Here is a 20,506-nt window from a genome sequence, read left to right on the forward strand (position 1 = left end):
ATTATGGATATGGTCAGAAAAGCCATATTAAAGTGGCAATTTTAGTTGCATTTAACTAATTTTTACTATTCAAATTGTCCATAATGAATAGTGTGTTGCTATTTTTCTTCCTGTAGTTTTCAATTGAGTCTGGAATTCCAGGCTGTATTCTTTCTCACAGTTTCTACGGGGAAGTGACTAGCTCATTTAAAACTGTAATTTTTGTTTGTGATGTTTGATATACACAACTGGAGTAGATAGAATACAGCTTGATTTCAACCTCTTCTTTCTCCTCTCCTGAAATTATACTTATTATTTTTTATTATTGGCAGCTGTCGAGTTCTATAGTTTTCTAAAAATGTAAGCAAAACATTAATTTTTTTCATGAGAGGGAGAAATCGTAAATTGCGATCACTTTTCTGATCATTACCATTTTTAGCTTTTCTTTTTAGTTAAAATGATAAAATTCTGTACAAATAGCCCAATATATCAAACCCTTCCTTATTGTTTTTTAGAACCCAAAGTTGTATTTTATATGTTCATAGTTAACCTGATTATATGATGAAATTACTTATTGAAATTTAAAATTATACATTTAAAGGGCACTCATTTTATAATTTACATGTCCATTTTAAAACTGTTACTCCTAGTGATCAGATTAATCTGTTAGTGTTTTATAGGATGAATGTAACTTGTATAATCTTTCTGGAATGTAACATCACATTTTAATTAAAAATTACTTAGGATCTAAGTGAACTTGTCTTTTGAAGTTAGGAAATTTAGTGAAAGCAGAGTAATATTAAAATTTCATTTCTTTCAAGGTAATAAAATATATTAATTAGTATGTAAGGGACCTTTCAAGTTCATAGGTCTATAAGACAGCTAGTGTCTTTGCTAACTCTGATTGTTAGGAAGCTCTTCCATATGTTGCCTTCCTTGACTCTTTACTTATTGATTCACATTTCACAACCTGGAGCAGAGCAGTGTTAGTGCTGCCTGCTTCTGTAAACAGTCTTAGCTCTTCTTTTCCTCTCATTTATTACCAGTATGCTGTAGCTCTTTCAGTCATTCATTGTGTAGTATGGTTTCTGGACCCTTTATTCCCAGCTTTGAGTTTTCTGTGGTTTACTTTAGACCTTTTGAAAATGCAATACTGAGGAAAGGGGCCCACTACTCTTTATATGAACTGAAAACCAATTTGGGACCAATAGAATAGAAACTCTTGGAAGACAATACTGTCTTTTATTAGATTTAGTAACCTTGTAATTAGTACAGTGCCCAGCATTGACTAAGTGCTTAATAAAGATTTTCTTTGAATTGAATTCTTATATTCTTCATCTAGATACAAATATATTATAGTAATGTGACCAAAAATTGCATTGATAAGAAATTACATTCACTTTTTTAGGGGCACTGGCTTATATTTACTTTTTAAATTTTCCCATAAATATCTATTCACCCCATCTTGTACTTTTGCACATGATTTATGTCAGTCTAAATGTAATATTTATATTTATGCTAGTTAATTTGGACCCATTGTTTCTGTCCACACAGATTTTTTTTCAATTTTTTTCTACAAACCAATGGTAAAAATGTTGAACAAAAGAAAACTCGATATATCTAGAGGTTATAGTAAGCTTATTTAACAAGTTTGCATATAGGAATTTTATAATGAATTAGAAAAACAATTTTTATTGTGATATTTGCTGTAGGGCAAAGAAAAGCTTGAACAACTTTCTTTGTAACTGCTTAAAAGATAGACATGCAGGTTTTCCATTTTCTTAAATAAAACTCAAAAAGCCTAATTCTCTAGAGTTGAATTTAAATATTCATTTAGCTTTACTTATTTTTTGCTGTGATAAAGTTAGTAGGTGTCTGTAGTCAAGTTGGCAATTGTATTTTATAGAGGCGATTCATTAGCTTTTTTTGCTAGTGTATATTTGTATTTATGCTAAAATACAAATTATAATGCAGAAGATACAGTAACATTTGTGATTCTGAATTACTTTAACAAGACATTGTGAATGGTAAGATTTGATCCTTACCTCCAGAGATCGTAGTAAGGCAAGCATCTTAAGGAACATTCAGTGAAGGTCAGGCTGGTAGTGCTGCATCCTACAGGACTCTGAGGCCTAAAAAATAGTTCCACAAGGATCTTGGGGTTTTATCTAATCTGTGATGCACAAGAAGAGGGATTATAGGTGAAGTGGTGCTTCAACACTAAATTTTTAAATCCACACTCAAGTTGATCAGAATACCCCTTGAACTAATCACAAACTGCAATAACTGCCAAGAGAGAGATGGCAATCCAAACAGTTCCTGGGAAAATACACATTTCTTCAATTTGGATATTGCTTTTTTTCTTCTGTAAGTGTATGTTCTAGCATAAAGATCATAAGTCACTTTAACATTTCCTTTCTTATACTGTAACTGAAGGATATTTTTAAAGCATAAATTGGCATTTAGGCAAATAGTATGTGCGTAATAAGTATTTGTTGAATTAATGAGTAAATCTGAAACATGTTAGTAGAGTTTTCTGATTATAAGGAATTTCGTTTATAGGTTTATAAAATGTAGCTCACTTTCTTAAGTCTTCAAACTGTTGTTCTTTTTAGGCATAGGCTGTTGATACAGAAACTATCTTTCTCTGACAGTATAGGCATGGTGTTTCTTCCTAATACTTTATTCTTTAGAAAAATAGAGAATATAAAATTCTGGTATCTGTTTTATTTGCTCTTTATTGCCTTTTTTTCTAAAAGACATTCCTTGTTTGTTTTTGTTTTATCTACCTAATAGTGGAACAGATAGTTTTAGAAGATACAGATTTATTATTTTCCCAAAGATGACAGTGTAACAGGGCATTTTAATAATGAGTAAATAATAACTTCCTATTGTATATTATTCTTAATAATGAGTATAGAATAATATGTATCTTAGTATTTTTTTCTGGGCTTGAATTGGGTGACTAACATTTATATATGTGTGTGTGTATATATATGTACATTAGATAATTTTGGTATTTTTTTAATTTCACTAACTTTAGAAAATTTGGTTTAGAAATCTTGTTAACCACTAATATATGAAGTCATATAGCTAAATGGATTTTTTTGCTCAGTAAATACTTATTAACTGATGGTTAACTATGTCCGATAGGAACAAGATTTTGTTCAGAAGCAACAACAAGAATTAGATGGCTCTCTGAAAAAGATCATCCAACAACAGAAGGCAGAGTTAGCAAATATTGAAAGAGAGTGCCTGAATAACAAACAACAGCTCATGAGAGGTATATGAAATTATGCAGAGTATGTAAAATGATATCTCAAAAACGTTGCTGAGATATACCTTGAAAATTATTGGAATGCTTTCCTTTGCCAGAGTGGTAGAGGAAAGATAAAGTTGAAGTAAATAAGAAGAAAAATAACTACAAAATTAAGAAATACTGTGAGATATAGAATTCCTTTTTGACAGTAGAAGTGAACATAGACATACAATCCTTGAAACATCTTGTCCAAATGATGCTAGAAATACACCTGAATAATTTTATATACTGATTGTTTCTTATAACTGTTGGTATACTTAATGGCTACATAATAGAATGGGATTTTAAGTACTTATTTGCTCTAAGAAATAGCTTAGTTTTTTTTTTTTAAGTTTCTTATGAAGATGATTAAATGGAATTTTGGTATGGGGGTGGGGCATTCTGTTACAGGACATCAGAACAGTACTCAAAGTATTAATAGATATTATCTTTATGTTGGTAGTATTTCATTTATAGTTCAGAATGTCAGTGTGTAAACGTTAGTATATATAGAACACATTTATGTAAATATTAAAATGAAGACCAAGGTGCATTAGTAAAAAGATCAAAGTGACATTTTAAAAATTGCTTTCTTCTTCTAGCTCGAGAAGCTGCAATTTGGGAGCTTGAAGAACGACATTTACAAGAAAAACACCAGCTGCTCAAACAGCAACTTAAAGATCAGTATTTCATGCAAAGACATCAGTTACTTAAGCGCCATGAGAAGGTTAATGACAGGAAAATTTATATACTTTTGTGTTCATTTTCAAGTTTTCAGAGTGAGGATTTCATTTTTGAAACTTAGATTTCTTAGAGAATGCATTCAGGTTTCTTTATTTGATCCTGAAATGTCTTTGATAAAGTTTAGAGTAATTATATGTTGATAATGATGCAAACTTCTTTTTCACAAATTCCAAGGAAGGTAACTAATTATAATGCTTAATGGTCTCTGATAATGTTCATCTTGGTCTCTTAAAGGTAGCTATTGTGGCTTCATTTATAGTTTAAGTGTCTCAAAAATGTGGACTCCCTATACATATTGAGAGTTTCAACATAAAACTGTTATTATTAATAGCTTTGTATTTTTCTTATAAATTATTTTTTGCCTAATATTTTGTTGGTTTGTATGCAATAAGGGAGAAAGTAATTTTGGGAAAAAACAACAATAAAATGGCATGTTTGAGCGTATGTGTAGGTACTGAGTATTATATCTGTATCCCTGAGTTCTGTTTAAAACTTTCTTAGGAAACAGAGCAAATGCAGCGTTACAATCAACGACTTATTGAGGAATTGAAAAATAGACAGACTCAAGAAAGAGCAAGACTGCCTAAGATTCAGCGTGGTGAAGCCAAGACTCGAATGGCCATGTTTAAGAAAAGTTTGAGAATTAACTCAACGGCCACTCCAGATCAGGACCGTGAAAAAATTAAACAGGTAAATGAGCAAATTATTCTCTTTCAGTTTAAACAAATTTGAATGACCTTTAGAAACGCTACATAATTGCGATGTAAACATTTAGAGTGACTGCACCCGTTGATGGTTACTCCGGCTCAGTGGATTGGGGCCAGATAAATGGCATATACCAACTTCGTCTTCCGAGGGTGGTGGCCACAGGAGGCAGAGCTGTGCCTCCCATGACCCGTCCCAGATCCTGGGCTAGACTGGTTCTAATACCAGCCCTGGGAATGCGATGACTTGGGCAGCTATTTAAGTAAAAACATACGGTCTCACTATATTTCTATAATCACAGGCCTTACACACAAATTAACTGAGGTTACTTAGCAGATAGGAAGGACAAGGTTTTAATCGGAGGTCCTCCCTTCCCTATGATATAAACTCCCGCTTTGAGTCACAGTATGTTGTTACTTGCAGCTTTAACTTATTTTACTTTAAGTTTAGTTAAATTCCTTAATTATATGTTGGATGGTGCAGAAATTACATTGCTTATTAATCACATTTACCTTTGTTTTTCCTATTTATAGTTTGCTGCTCAAGAAGAAAAGAGGCAAAAAAATGAGAGAATGGCTCAGCATCAGAAACATGAAAATCAAATGCGGGATCTTCAGTTGCAGTGTGAAGCCAATGTCCGGGAGCTGCATCAACTGCAGGTTAGATATGGAAGCACAAAAACAAAGCTGATAGTAGATGGGCAGCACAGCTTTCGAGAAAATTATAATTAGCCAAAATGAACTGCTTTTTACTTATGAAAATGCTGGTATTTTTTTTCCTGTATAGACCCAAATGAAGTATCATAGGCACTTGTTTGGATTTTATATGACTATGGGTAATAAAATATGAAGCTAAATTATAACCTAAGAAGTTGAGTCTTTCAAAAGCAATATTGAGTATTTTTAGTATATTTTGCAAAGAATATGAACAAAGTTTTCAAAATGATGTAGGCAGCCCTGGCCGATGCGGTTCAGTTGGTTGGAGCATCATCCCATAACCAGGGGTATCCAGCCTTTTGCTGTCTCTGGGCCACACTGGAAGAAGAGTTGCCTTGGACCACACATTAAATACATTGTGATACGTAATCACAACAAAATCTCATAGTGTTTTAAATAAATTTATGATTTTGTGCTGGACCACATTCATTGCCATCCTGAGCCATATGCAGCCTGTGGGCTGCAGGTTGTACGCCCCATCCGCTGTAAACCAAAAGGTTGTGGGTTCAGTTTCTGGTCAGAGCACATATCTATGTTGTGGGTTTGATCCGCAGTCGGCGCGTGTACGGGAGACAACCAATTGATGTTTTTCTCTTTCTCTCCCCTGCCTCCCCTTCCTCTCTCTAAATCAATTTTTCAAACATGAAGCTATGATTCATTTCATAGTTCTTAGCCCTTTGTTTTTAGAGGATAATTTGAACCTCAGTAATAGCCTAGTGTTTGATGAGTAATTTATTATTTTGGAAGATAATTTTATTTGTGAAAAATTGCTTTGTTGATCTGAAGTTTTGTAACCCAAACTTTCTTTTCAGAATGAAAAATGTCACCTATTGGTTGAGCATGAGACTCAGAAACTGAAGGAGTTAGATGAAGAACACAGCCAGGAATTAAAGGAATGGAGAGAGAAATTGAGACCTAGGAAAAAGGTAATTTTAAGTTTTAATTCAAATGTTTGCATCTATCTGTCCATCAACCCATCCATCCTTCCATTCATCCACCCATCCTCCCAGCTCTTGGCCCTGTACCTAATATGTGTCAAGTACAGGAGATACAGAGGTGAGGAGACAAAGTCCCTGTGCCCTAAAGGTTCAGAATTTAGTGATAAGAAATTATAGATCAGTAGGATTATTGTCTGAAGGAGTTCAAGATACAGGGGATAAGGGGGTTAAATGGTAATGGAAAAAAATTAAAAAATTAAAAATTAAAAGGATACAGGGGAGTGGAGCACAATATGCAAGCAAAGGAGGAGGAGTGCTTATATCAGCTGGGGGAGTCGGAGAAGCCTTAGAAGATGCCTTGTAACCCAAGTGAGGCTTGAAGGGTGAGGAAGAGCTTGCTAGGTGGACAGACAGATTGGGATGGGATGAGGCAATTCAAGTACAGAGAAGAGAATGAATGCTCAGGAATGGTAAGTAGCTCTCCATCATTGGAGCGTTAGGAGGAGGGTGTTCCTGTATGTGGGCATGAGGGAGAGGGAGAGGGAAGGAAGTACTGATAGCTTGGTGTAGACAGGTTGTCAGAAGACAGATTGCAAGCCATTGTGTGCTATGTAAATTGACAGTAATAAAATGGGAGTGGCTTTCCCGTCTTGATCTAACTAGCCATTTATATTCCTTATTTGCACTTGATTCCCTGCTAGCCTGGTCTCATCGGTCAACCATTTCAGTTTTTGCTATCACTATATGATCCTCTCCCTTGGTTACCTTTCAAAACTTTATTGTTCTCTTGGGCTTCTTGACTGTTGTACTTTTCAACCATTCCTTTCTTCTATTCACCCAGTCCATCAATTACAGAAATATGTATTTAGTGCCTACTATGCATTAAAGGTTTCTAAAGGAGGCAAATGACCAAGTTAGTTGATAGTGTGACTTTTTAATTTAAATTTTATTTATTGTTAAATTCTTGAATAGGTAATACATTCATGTGGTTCAGAATTCCAGAGGTGTGGAAGGGTAAACAGTGAGAAGAATTCCCTGCTTTTGTTTCTTTTAACTCTTTGCAGTCTAGCTTTTACCTCATACTCCCAATTTGAACTTTAATGGGTCACAAGTGAGTTGCTAATAACCAGATCCTATGGCATTATCTAACTGGTCTTAGTAAAAATCTTGTTTCTTAAAATTCTATTCTTACCTGCCTTTTATGACATACTTTCACCTTTGTGCTCTTTATCAACTTTTCTTTGTTTTCCAGTCACCTGAAATGTAAATATTCCCCAGTTTTATATCCCTAACTCTGTTATCTTGATGATTTCGTAGCTGGTTATGGCTTCATCTCTTGCATACTTAAGGACAATCCCAAAACTTGTATAGTAGGAGTCATATAGAGACAGATTCTAAAGTCAAACAGATCTGGGTTCAAATCTCAGTGTTGACACTGATTAATTTTGTCATTTAACATTTCTAAGCCCAGTTCTCCTCGTTTGTGAAACACAGATGATATTACATATCTTAATGGGGTTAAGATAGTTAAAAGAAGTGATGTGTGCACAGCAGTAGTCCCAGTACTTGAACATGGTCAAGGTTCAATGAATGGTTGCTATTGCTGTTATTGTTTATTTTATTAGTAATGGTTCATACTCTGAACTCCCATTTCCCACCTGGATATTCCATTCCTCATTCCATTGAGGCCTCCTTTGTAAAAAATTTTTAAGTGTATTTTATTGATTATGCTATTGCAGTTCTCCCATTTTTTTCTCCCCTCTATTACCCTCCACCCTGCACTGCCCCCACCCCAGCATTCCCCCCATCCTTAGTTCATGTCAGTGGGTCGTACATATAAGTTCTTTGGCTTCTCCATTTCCTACGCTATTCTTAACCTGCCCCCCCCAATTTTGTACCTACTGTTCATGCTTCTTAGTCCTTGTACTTTTTCACCCATTCTGTTCCTGCCCACCGCTGATAACCTCCATGTGCTTTCCATTTCTGTGGTTCTGTTCCTGTTCTAGTTTGCTTAGTTTATTTTGGTTTTTGTTTTTAGGTTCAGTTGTTGGTAGTTGTGAGTTTGTTGTCATTTTACTGTTCATAGTTTTGATCATCTTTTTCTTAGATAAGTCCCTTTAACCTTTCATATAATAAGGGCTTGGTGATGATGAGCTCCTTCAATTTTATCTTATCTGAGAGCACTTTATCTGCCCTTCCATTCTAAATGAAAGCTTTGCTGGATAGAATAATCTTGGTTGTGTAGGTCCTTGCCTTTCATAACTTTGAATACTTCTTTCTAGCTCCTTCTTGCCTGTAAGGTTTCTTTTGAGAAATCAGCTGATAGTCTTTGGAAACTCCTTTGTAGGGAACTCTCTCCTTTTCTCTTGCTGCTTTTAAGATCGTCTCCTTATCTTTAATCTTGGGTAATGTAATTATGATGTGCCTTTGGTGTGTTCCTCCATGGGTCCAACTTCTTTGGGACTCTCTGAGCTTCCTGGACCTCCTGGAAGTCTATTTCCTTGGCCAGATTGGGAAAGTTCTCCTTCATTATTTTTTCAAATAAGTTTTAAATGTCTTACTCTTCTTCTTCTCCTACTAGCACACCTGTGATTTGGATGTTGGAATGTTTGAAGTTGTCCCAGAGGACCTAAGCCTCTCCTCACTTACTGAATTCTTGTTTCTTCATTCTGTTCTGGTTGAATGTTTATTTCTTTTCTTTCTTTGAGATGTAGTAATTTTATTTTATTTTTTTAATTTTTATATCATGTTTATTGCAGTTGTCTCAATTTCCCTCCTTTACCCCCCTCCACCCATCCCACCCCCACCCCCTGCTCCCACAGTCAATTCCCACTCTGTTGTCCATGTCCATGGGTCATTCATACATGTTCTTTGTCTAGTCCCTTCCCCTTCTTTCCACCATTGTCTCTTTCCCCATCCCCTCTGGACACTTTCAGTCTGCTCCATGTTTCCATGCCTGTGGTTTATTTTGTTTGTTAGTTTATTTTGTTGAATAGAGTCCCTGTATAGATGATATCATATGGTATTTGTCTTTCCCCAACTGGCTTATTTCACTTAGCATAATATTCGCCAGTTCTATCCATGTTGTCGCAAAAGGTAGGAAGTTCCATCTTTCTTTCTGTCTGTCTTTCTTCCTTAAATGCAGATTGATTTTATTTATTTTTTTAAAATAATGAAAATGCTGGTTTGGTGGAGGTATATTCTTTTGGCTTCCTTTTGTCTGGGAAGCTCCTTATTTCACCTTCCATTTTAATTGAGAGCCTCGCTGTGTAGAGCAGTCTTGGTTGCAGGCCTTTGCTTTTCATTCTTTGGAATATTTCTTGCCATTCCCTTCTGGCTTATAGTGTGTCTGTTGAGAAGTCAGCTGCTAGCCATACTGGGACTCCCTTGTATGTTGCTACCTGTTTCTCCCTTGCTGCCTTTGGGATTCTGTCTTTGTCTTTGATATTTGCCATTTTAATTATGATGTGTCTTGGAGTGGGCCTCAGTGGGTTCCTCTTGAATGGGACTGTCTGTGTGTCCTGGACTTGTGTGATTTTCTTCTCCCCTAAAATTAGGGAAGTTTTCCATCATTACTTTTTCAAACAGGCTCTCTATCCCTTCCTCCTCTTTTTCTCCTTCCGGTATCTCTATTATATGGATATTACTAAGTTTCAGGTTGTCCTGCATTTCCCTAAATGCCTCTTCATTCTTTTTGAGTCTTTTTTCATTTTCTTGCTCTTTCTGGGAGCTTTTTTCTACCTTGTCCTCCAGCTCACTGATTCTTCATCTACTTCAGCTACTTCAGCTCTACGTCATCTAGCCTGTTTTTGATTTCTTCTTCTGTGTTCTTCAATTCAGAAATTGTATTCCTCATTTTCTCTTGCCTCTTATTGATAGTTTCTGTGTCCTTTTCCATGTTGATTCAGCTTGCAGTAAGTTCCTTGTTGTTTCCCTGTAGCTTTTTGTAATTCTCTCTGAGCTCACTGAGCTCATTGAGCTTCCTTAGAACTGTTGTTTTGAACTCAGTATCTGATAGTTTCCTTGCCTCTATTTCATTTAGTTTCCTTTCTGGGGATTCCTCCTTTCCCTTCGAGTGGGGGGTGTTTCTTTTGTCTTCCCATTGCTTGTGAGACTCTTCTTTTTTGCTTCTGCTTCTTAAATTGATCTGTCTTGATGTCTTGACTTTGTGGTGTGAACTTCTATGGTAGGAGACCGCTGTTTTTTTTTTTTTTCTCTCTGGATCTGCCTCTGATGTCAGATGTTAACCCTGTGTGACCCTGGGCAGTCTGTTTGAGACTTCCAGGATTCTATTGTCTGTGGTTGCCTCCTTCTGCTGTTAATCTAGTCACTCTGCACTCAGCAGGCAGCTTAGAGATACCACAGGTTGGGGCAGAGTCCCTCCTGGGGACGGGGTTATTGGGTCCTCTCATGCTGCTGCCGCTCACGAGAGTGGTCTGCCTGAGACAGATGGCTACTGCTGCACGGGGGTGGAGTCAGCACCAGGATCCTGCCAGCTACTCTCTCTGTTCTCTCCCCAAAGCCTCCTTCCCCAGTCTCTCCTCAGGTGTCTCTAGCCCACTCTGCCCCCGCCTTTGCCAGAGACCAGGTAAGTGGCTTCAAATAAAAATTTATGCGTTGGCCCTTTAAAAGGCTGCTTGCGTCTCCAGCCATTTGTCTCTGGCAGAGAGCCACCCTCCTGCTTTTTGCAACTGGCTGTTATCTGTGTACTTTTTGGGTTCTGGTGATGTAGGCTGGAGATCCCCACTCATGGTTTAGACTCTGCACTTCTCAGGGGGATCCAACTGGCTCTTTCAATATCCTTCTGGTGCTGCCCGTGGGTGCCCCTCCCGCCTTCTCGAGTCTCTACGGCAGTCCTACCAGTTAGGTTGTGCTAAAGCTGATTCTTCTGTCTGTCTGAGGTTATAAGGCTTCTCTCTTGCTACTGTTCAGTTGTTTGTTCCAGGTGATTTCTCCACAATTTAGTTGTAATTCCAGATTGTTCCTGGGAGGAAGTCAGTGTGACTTCCATTTACTCCTCCGCTGTCTTGATTTTCCTCAAATGTTTATTTCTTCCTTCTGCTCCCAATGGTTGAACTGAGTCCCAGTTCCCTTCCTTTTGCAGTTGGTTCCCTGTATACTTTTCTTTATTTCACATTGCATAGCCTTCACTTCTTCCTCTCTTTTTCATCCATACTCAGTCATTCCTGTGAGCATCCTGATTACCAGTGTTTTGAACTGTGCATCTGATAGGTTTGCTGTCTCCTCATCGCTTAGTTCTTTTTCTGGAGTTTTGATCTCTTTTTTCCTTTGGGCTGTATTTCTTTGTTTTGGTGTACCTGTTATATTGTAAGGGATGGAGCCTTAGGTATTCACTGGGGTGGGGCGACCTAGGTCACTTCATTGTCATGCTGTATGTGGGGGAGGTGTCTGAGAGGAAACAATGCCGCTTGCTCAGCTCTTGCCCTGCTTTCAGTTACTTCCCCCACTACCCACAAGCAAGTTGGACCCTTCTGGTGCTGATTCTCAGGTGGGTGGGTTTTTGTACATTCTAGGACCCTGTGGCTCTCACCAGTGAACTCTTCTGTGAGGCTGGGAGTTTCTCCCACCACCGCAACCACCACACATTTTTACAGCTAGAGGTTTTGAGGCTTTAGTTTCCTGGCACTGGAACCTTGGGTTGTGTGGTGTCTTACTCCCCAGTTGTTCTTCCCAGTATATCTGCACATGAACGTGGGACCATCGCTTGGTCTACCCCCTTGCTGTGTGTCCTTCCCTGCCCCACCCCCCGGGCTGCCCATCTCCACCCCTCCTACCAGTTGGGGTGACTGTTTCTTTAGCTCCTTGGTTGCCAGATTTCTAAACAGTTCGATTTTCTGGCCATTCTGGTTGTTCTTTGCTTTTTAAATTTGTTGTTGTTTTGGTTGTGTGAGGAAGCAGAGCGTATTCATCTTGGCTGGAAGTCAGGCCTCCTTTTTTGATCACTGTATGTAAAATAGACTCTATGCTCAGCTCAAACATTCTCTGTCCCTCACTTTTCTTTGTTTTTCTTCATAACAGTCATCACCACCAGATACGTTTGTGTATTATTTGTCTTCTCTCACAAAAATATAGGCTCCTTGAAAACAGGGACATTATCTCTTTGGTCACTGATGTATACCCAACTTCTGGAATGATCATTATTTACCTGTTGAATGTAGACTTTAAGATTGTAAGCTCAGTAGAGATACACTTAAAGTCTGCATCCTTTTTTCTTCATCTGCATCTCACCTTTTTCCTATCTCTCCAGCTCCATCCACCAACAGATGTTCTCACATTCCTGTTCTCTTGACATGTAGACTAGAAACCTAAATTATTTTTCACTTATATGATACCCCACATTCAATCATAGTATTTCTCTTTTCCCTATTGTCATCCTACTACTTGCTTAAAATTGGTCAGTAATGTCCTAATGGGCCTTCTGGTCTCTAGTTCCCTCTCCTATTTTCCTGCTTGCCTGCCACCACCAGATCACTTATCCCCAAGAACATCTCTGGTATTGTCATAGTGGTATATGAGGGGTGACCACCCTAAAAAATACACTGGAATTACCTTCTACTACAAGGGGCGGGCCCCCTGTAGTACACGCTTCCCCCACTAGGTGAGTGTGCTAGGAACCCATCTGTATCAGTGTACCAGCTGGCGCTGTTGTCAGAGGCTGCATTCAGCTTCAGTGAAATTAACAGAAATGATTGTTTATGCTAATACAGTTGTCCCGCATTCTCCCTCTTCGCCCCCCCCCCCCCCAGCCTGCCCCACACTAGCACAGTCAGCCCCACACCATTGCCCGTGTCCGTGGCTCCTTCATACAGTCTCTTGGACTAATCTCTTCAGCTTCCTTCAATGAGTCCCCACCTCCCCCCCACCCCCAACCCTTACAGTTGTCAGTCTATTCCATGATTTTAGGCCTCCAGTTCCCTTTTGTCTCATTAGTTTATTTTGTTTATTAGATTCCCCTTATAAGTGAGATCATAGGGTATTTGTGTTTTACTGACTGGCTTATTTCACTTAGCATAATAGTCTCCAGTTCCTTCCATGCTGTTGCAAAAGGTGGGATTTTTTTGGACGACTCTTTCAACGAGTTTGTTCATTTCCTGATGGGTCATTTATGAATGCATCTTGTAAATGTACCAGTGTATCTCATTGTGCTGAGTGTTCAGCAGTTTTCAAACCAAAACGGCATGACCCTTGTGCCCCACCCTCCCTATTCACCTGATCTTGCCCCAAGCAACTTTTTTTTGTTTTCCTGGATGAAAAAAGTCTTATGAGGGAAACATTTTGCTGATGTAGAAGAGGTGAAGCAAAAAATGGCAGAAACATTAAAAGGCATCAAAATTGACAAGTTCAAAAACTTTGAGCAGTGGAAAAAATGTCTTGATAGGTATATTGCATCAAATGGACAGTACTTTGAAGGCAACTGATGTTTAAACATGTAAGAATAAATACGCAATTTTATATAAATGAATTCTGTTTTGGGGGCTCCCCCCAATAGGTAAATACTTAGTTTTATCAGAGAAAAATGTAAATGCCTCAATCTGACTTTTAAACCTTCTTAGTGTCACACATTGGCTGCAGTCAACCTTTCTAGTTTCCTCTCCCACTAACCACTTTGTTCCCAGTTCATGTTCCAGTATTGGGTATAATCACCATTACTGGCACCAGCTTTGCAGTTTCCTGCCTTTGCATTGTTTTGGCTCCCTTTGTCTGTCATGCCTTCCACATCCTGTGTATCAGTTTTTTATCTTTCCTTCAAGACTAATAAACTCATGCTTCATTTCTTCTGAGAAACCTTGTATCCTTCCATCTTCTATACTTTGCTTGTACTTCTACAGCCACGCTTATCTCTGAACCACTTGTCCACAGAGTTATTGGTACTTCAGATATTTATCAAGCACATATATTTATTTGCTCTGTGTTTTGGGGATGTAAAGATAAATCTGGCTTAGGTTTTACCTTCAAACAGCTTATAGTCCAATATGGGAGACAAGACATGCATATCAATTATCAAAATATAGAAAATGGTAAGTTCCACATGGGAGTGACAGATAATAGTTAATAATAGGTGCCATCTGTGGAGTACTTAGTATGTGTTAAGGACATCATTGTCACATTTAGCCCTCACGTAGCAACCCAGTGAGGTGGGTGGTGGTATCTCTCTTTATAGCAGAAGAATGAAATGATTCCGTAACATAGAAGAGTGAAGTGATTGACCCAAGTTGGACATTATTATAGCGGAGCCGAGACTTGGTGCTCAGAGCAGTGCACAGCCTTTGATCTTAACTGTGGAGCAGTCTGGTCTTCATAGATTAACATGCAGAGAAAGTGGGGAAAATAGCTTTATCTTGACTGTCAGAATAAATTCTATTTGTAACACCAGTACATAATTTTCTTTTTCCTTCCTTTTTAAGACACTGGAAGAAGAATTTGCCAGGAAACTGCAGGAACAGGAAGTGTTCTTTAAAATGACCGGGGAGTCTGAATGCCTTAACCCATCAACACAGAGTCGAATTTCCAAATTCTATCCTATTCCTAGCTTGCATTCCACTGGATCGTAACAATGGGAACCATCCTGTGGTCTGGTTTGGCTTTTAAAATATGTCGTTTTGTTCTCTTCATCTTCTGCCACAGTCTACATTAGAGAGTGCACGAAGACAATCATCTGCCTCACCTTTTAGGTGGTTTTTTGTTTGTCATGTTTGTTTAATTAGCAAAAGAGAAGGGAAAGGAACTGATGCTGGGCCGTGTTGGCATAGTAGCATCTTGCAGTAATTCCCTAAGGTGATTTTGTATATTAATCTTAAAAATTGTGTTCTTTAGACACTGTTACCTAAAAAAATTCTTAGAGATATAATGTTTAAAGTTATTTTTTAAAAAACCTGTTATGTCTCTGAATATTAGTAAATATTGGTTTTTCTCAATGATGCCTAAATTCTATAGTTGAAACTCTGCTGTAGAGAGTTGGAAAAAATTTCTTTTGGTAAATCAACTTTCATGAAAAAGCTAGGAGTTGCTCAAAATATGATACTGATTTATTACATACATCTATTTTATCTTTAAATAGCAACAAATTCTTTTAAAAGAGAAAAATTATTTCAATAATCTAAAATAATACCTGTTTAGGCATGAGCTAATATTCAAGGGTGCTAGTTTTATTAAGATAGTGCCTAAAACACTAAACTTCAGTTGAGTCTAAAATAGGATTTCCTTTTTTGATTCAACAGGAACAAAATATCCTTACCATTAAGCATTATTGTTTTTAAAATCTTGTTTTATTACCATTTGATGAAAATTTTCACCCTAAAACATGTACAAAATTGGCAACAATGGGGAAAAAAGTAGCTTTTAGATATCATTGGGAATGTAAAACTCAACAAATTAAAAGAAATAGAGAGTTAGCTGTCTCAGCTTATTTTTTAAAATAGTACATGAGCTGGTTAAATGATTTCGCCCATCTTAGCAAATTCTGTTCATTGAAAACTCTGTCAGAGGCCTGCTGGCTCTGAGTTATATTTATAAATGTATTTTCTGAAATTGATCTTAAAAGAGACATTTGTTCAGAATACTTTTTAAAAAAAATTTAAATAAAATATTTAGGCAAATGTTGGAAATGACTTAGTTATTTTGAAATAAAGTCATTTATATTTTGGTTTTACTTTGTTCCATGTTTAAATTATTTACTTTGATTTGAGTGGGAAAAGCCCAAATCCTTTATCATGTGGTTGCTGATATGTGTCATTATTAATGAAATGCTCACTCTTGGTACCCCTCGAGGCTTAGAATTTCAAGCACGTGTCAGGTCAAACAGTATTATGAACTGTGCTGTGGAGTGTGAGACGGCACGTTTGAAAGTGAGGCTTGCTGCCTGCCATTTGCAACCTATTCTCTTTTAAGAGCACTAGGTACCAAATCGTACAAGTTTCAGTTTTTGTTACATTACATTTGATGCTGGTGAAAAATTTAAATGTAACTGTGGGAACACTTACCATATTAAGAAAATGTAAATATCTGTAGCACTTTCTTGCAGTTAATTTGAAAACTTTGAATACTGAACCTTATTTTGTCAGTGGTTTAGATGATTTAAATGCATGTGTGATTTTCATTTTGTAATTATTTTGACAAGCATAGTTTACTTGGACAACTTTGTAGGTAGCCTTAACTTCTGGCCAAGTTTGTTTTTTATATAAAAAAAAATATATATATATACGTACATTATGTATGGTTGTAAATTCATACACTTATCACATGAATGTGTTACTGTATACAAAACTCCTTTAATGCTTTATTCTCAAATGCTGGGTTGAAAAATGTTTTGAAAGCCTTTTAAAAATATATATCTTTATAAAGTAATATTCAGGATGATGATGGAAATTGTTTATATTATAAAAATGACAGTATAAAGTTACTTAGTGTATTTAATGATTTATTTTTAAGAGGGAGAGAAGATTCTCAAACAACCTCTTTCTTTGAAATTTTCAGGTTATTGGCTTTTAAAAAGTTAATACTTTAGGCAGTGACATTTTTTCAGTATCATTTAATTCATAATCTGTGTGCTAGTTTGTGGCACATAATTTCATTTGATATGAATATTTATTCCTTTTCTTTCTTTCACCTTGACATTCAGAGTATTGAGTAAAGGAAAGGCTCAGAGCAGAACCGTTGACACTCTGATAAGTTTATGTTCAACTGCTGCGTCTCCCTTAAAACTGCCCTTTGGATCCAGTATTTATTCTTGAGTCCTCTTTCAAATATGACCGTATTCCTGGGGGTTCAGGACTATGAAATGATAATATACAGAGGTGAAACGTTCATTTTAATACTTAAAGTTACATAAATATTTTCAAAAAGTGTTTTGTTATGGAGTATGCTGTTTGTACCCATCCCTGCCCACTTCTTAGGCCCTCTATTGAGATAGGTAATAGTGACCTTGCTTGCATGAAGTGTAGGTGGGGAGTGGGGGAGGGGCGCAGACGTCTTTGAAATCAAAGAATACAGTGAAATCCATTCCTGATTTGGTCTTGTTGCTGTGGCAGACTGTGCTATGAAATGCATAAAAGAATTCTTCATGGTGTGTACCCCAGTTCCTCACCCCCACTCCTGCGTGCTGTAAATCCACCGGCCCGCCACGCTTCCGCAGGTCTAGCTCGCAGAGCTTGTTGCACCAGGTTGCCTTTCCTAGTCCTGTCAACCCGTAGTCGGGAGTGAATTGCTGAATTAGCTGCTATTCTGTATGGAGTCACAATTAAGCTTTTTCTTACCCTTTTCTATGGGGAAGCTATAGGGTGGGTAAGGAAGAAATTGAGCGCTTATACTTGGCTGAAAATATTAGAACTTTCCTCTGACAGGATACAGCAAATTGTAATTAAATATAAACCAGAACCAGAGCTACCTCTAAGTAGTGTTTCCTCAAGCACAAAGCTCTCAGGCATATGAGATCCGCTCTAATGGAGGGTCTCTGATTTCTTGAGCATCAGCGAGTTTCAGAAGTGACTGTCTTTTCTACTCTTTTAAGTTCCTTTGTAACTACACACTTTATCCCATTCCACACTGTGCTTAAATGACAAAGTCTCTTCTGAGAAGCCAAATCCTGTCAAATGATTAGCTAGAGATAGCGTTGATTAAAGGAAAACCTAGAACTGAGGTGAAAGAGGAGAGTTAGTTCTAGTTCTAATAGTCTTCTGATTAAATAAATCAATTCTTTTCTGGGAAATGATCTTTTATAGGAAATGGGATATTTTAAATGCTTTTCTTAAGTTGAAGGCACAACAGTTAATGCCTCTATTGTTGCTTTTCTGTGGCTGACATGGTTTTGATACAGCTTTAAAATTTCTGCTACTAAGCTTTGGATAGAATGTTATACCAGTTTTAAATGTTGGCTGCAGCTTTCTGTGATCCTCTGATTTGCAGTGTAATAACTTCACAAGCTAAATTTCCGGAAAGAATTTTGTTTCAGATTATGCCTCTTGTCTACTTGGGAGCAATGTCTTTTCAATCATGGGATTGACACATGAAAAATAAAGTTATTTCTTAATCTGTGTTGAGAAGCAGTCTTTTATTGAGAACTATTGAAACTGAATTGTCATGCGTGAGAACACTTTGCAGCTTTTCTTGGTCCTGGTTAATATTTTAACATTTGTAGTCGTCCAGGTCTTCTGACCCTTTCAGTCTTATCAGTGGTGCTTTAACTATTTCTACCCAAATGTGTATATGTACATATTTTATTTTTTCCCCTTGGGATGGATTATTTTTCTCACCAAACATTTCACAAGCCATATGACCTCACTTTCGCTAAAAATAACCTCTTTTTGTCATTGATAATGTTCATACACGTTTCAGTAGATGCTAGGCAGTAGCATTTGGCAAGTGTTCAGCTTGGCTGGAGGGAGGCAAAGCGCGTCACTTTCTAATCCAGGACCATTGTACACTATTGAGCTCAGTCTTAACCCCAACACCCCCCACCCTTTTTTTTTTTTTTTTTAATAGAAATAAGAGGCTCAGAGTCATTGCCATCCAGCCAAGAACATATATCTGCCCGCTTTTTTCCTGGGTTCTGTCCAGAGAAGGTAAGCAGGTTTGGACTTATACCTATTTCACCTGGCCTTAGAACTCTGGAGGCTTTTGGATAGCTTAGAAAGGTAAGTAGGGGAAAAACTCATGTCTGATTAATCAAGATGAGCATCATTAAAGGGGATATAATACTTGAGCCCTTGGAAATATAAACTAGACTCAGACTTTAGGTAAAACTAAAACGCTGAAAAGACACAATGTAGTCATTATTATGTACAGTAAGTTTTCATTAGGAAGTTGTTTGAAACTCTGAAAGCCTTTTGGACTCATGTTTTAGTATTCCTACACTGATTTAGAGCAGGTACCTAATAGGATAGGGTCAACGAGGTAAACAGGCCATGTGGAATGTTTGGTGCTTGACTGGTGGTCGCTGCTAGCTGATGTTTGCTATAGCGGAATTAAGTGCTGTATTTTTTCCCAGGATAGTGTGTGATATAGGAGAGGCCACATGAAAAATAAACAGTCCAGTCTTTTAGAAGAATAGAGGTACGGAAGGTTTCATTTAACTCCACTTGAAATTATCTAGCATTTGAGTGTCACAATTCGTAACAAATTCAAAAGTTGGTCAAGGGTAGCCTCTTTTGAATTTGCATGTCTGATTTTACTGTCCATTTCTGTGGGGTATTTGATGTTTGTGCGTTTTTCCTGCATGGGCACTTTGGTATTCCATATTACTTGCTCTGTAATTATAATTACTTTGCCTTGGAGTAAATCACTACAGTAATTGAAAATAGTTTTGTTCCTCATCTGTTGTATGTATGCTTATTTCAAGTGATTTATGCTTAGGGATTGTAATTGCCCAAATTGAATTACTAGTTACAGATAAAGGTCTGCCTTTAATGATCACAGTGATTAAACAAAATGCCAGAAACTGTGTCCCAGAATATTGTGTTTGTAACAGTGTCAGAGTCAAACCTAAAGTACTTTCTTTTTTCTTAACTTTGGTTAGATGAATCACATTATACATGATATTAAAAAAGGGAAAAAAATCCTTTAATTGGAAATTTTACATTTGAAATGACTTTTTATCTAATAGACCACATTAATGCTTTTAGACATTGAAAAGTGCTTTAAAAATCAACTGCGCCTAGTACCCAGTGCCATTTCTGAAGTGCAGAACAGAGGTGACATCTTTCCCAGCAGCAAGTATTCTATTTTCCTTCTCCTTCTCTCCCTTGCCCCTTGCCCTTCTTTTTCTGTTTGCTATAGTCCTATGGATACAGATCATAGCTGCAATCAAACTTTCTAAGCAAGTGGGAATGTGGTATGTGGTGAGAAATAACTATTAGAAAGAAACCCTGTTTCCACCTTCAGAGGAAGTGAATTTCTTAACTTTTTCAGTTGCAAGAGTTGTTAGCCAACTCTTTTCTGTAACTAGAGAATGCAGAGTGGTCAGAGGAGGAAGGAGCTGATAGCACAGCTTTAAAGCATAAGCTGGATTGCACCCCCACCAAGTGTCAGCCCCAGGAAGGCGCACCCCCCTCCCATGCCCACCCCTGCCTTCCATTTTTCTGAGCTCATTTTTAGGCAAAGCTGAGGGACTC

At 37.4% G+C, this 20,506-nt stretch overlaps 1 protein-coding gene across 2 annotated transcripts in view; it reads left to right on the forward strand.

Annotated features, from left to right (window-relative positions):
* SLK (STE20 like kinase) overlaps positions 1-18,407 on the forward strand; it is a 54,627-nt gene extending 36,220 nt beyond the window's left edge. For both annotated transcript variants that reach the window (XM_054581466.1, XM_054581468.1), the window contains 6 exons: positions 3,133-3,262; positions 3,880-4,004; positions 4,523-4,711; positions 5,260-5,385; positions 6,255-6,368; positions 14,807-18,407. In XM_054581466.1, the coding sequence (XP_054437441.1) occupies positions 3,133-3,262; positions 3,880-4,004; positions 4,523-4,711; positions 5,260-5,385; positions 6,255-6,368; positions 14,807-14,953 (831 nt within the window). In that variant the 3' untranslated portion in view covers positions 14,954-18,407. The remainder of the gene's footprint in view (positions 1-3,132; positions 3,263-3,879; positions 4,005-4,522; positions 4,712-5,259; positions 5,386-6,254; positions 6,369-14,806) is intronic.
* The last annotated feature ends 2,099 nt before the right edge of the window (positions 18,408-20,506 follow it).

The sequence above is a fragment of the Pteronotus mesoamericanus genome, unplaced genomic scaffold, assembly GCF_021234165.1.
Source record: "Pteronotus mesoamericanus isolate MK-2021 breed Mesoamerican mustached bat unplaced genomic scaffold, CSHL_Meso_final contig_657, whole genome shotgun sequence".
Classification (NCBI taxonomy): Eukaryota; Metazoa; Chordata; class Mammalia; order Chiroptera; family Mormoopidae; genus Pteronotus; species Pteronotus mesoamericanus.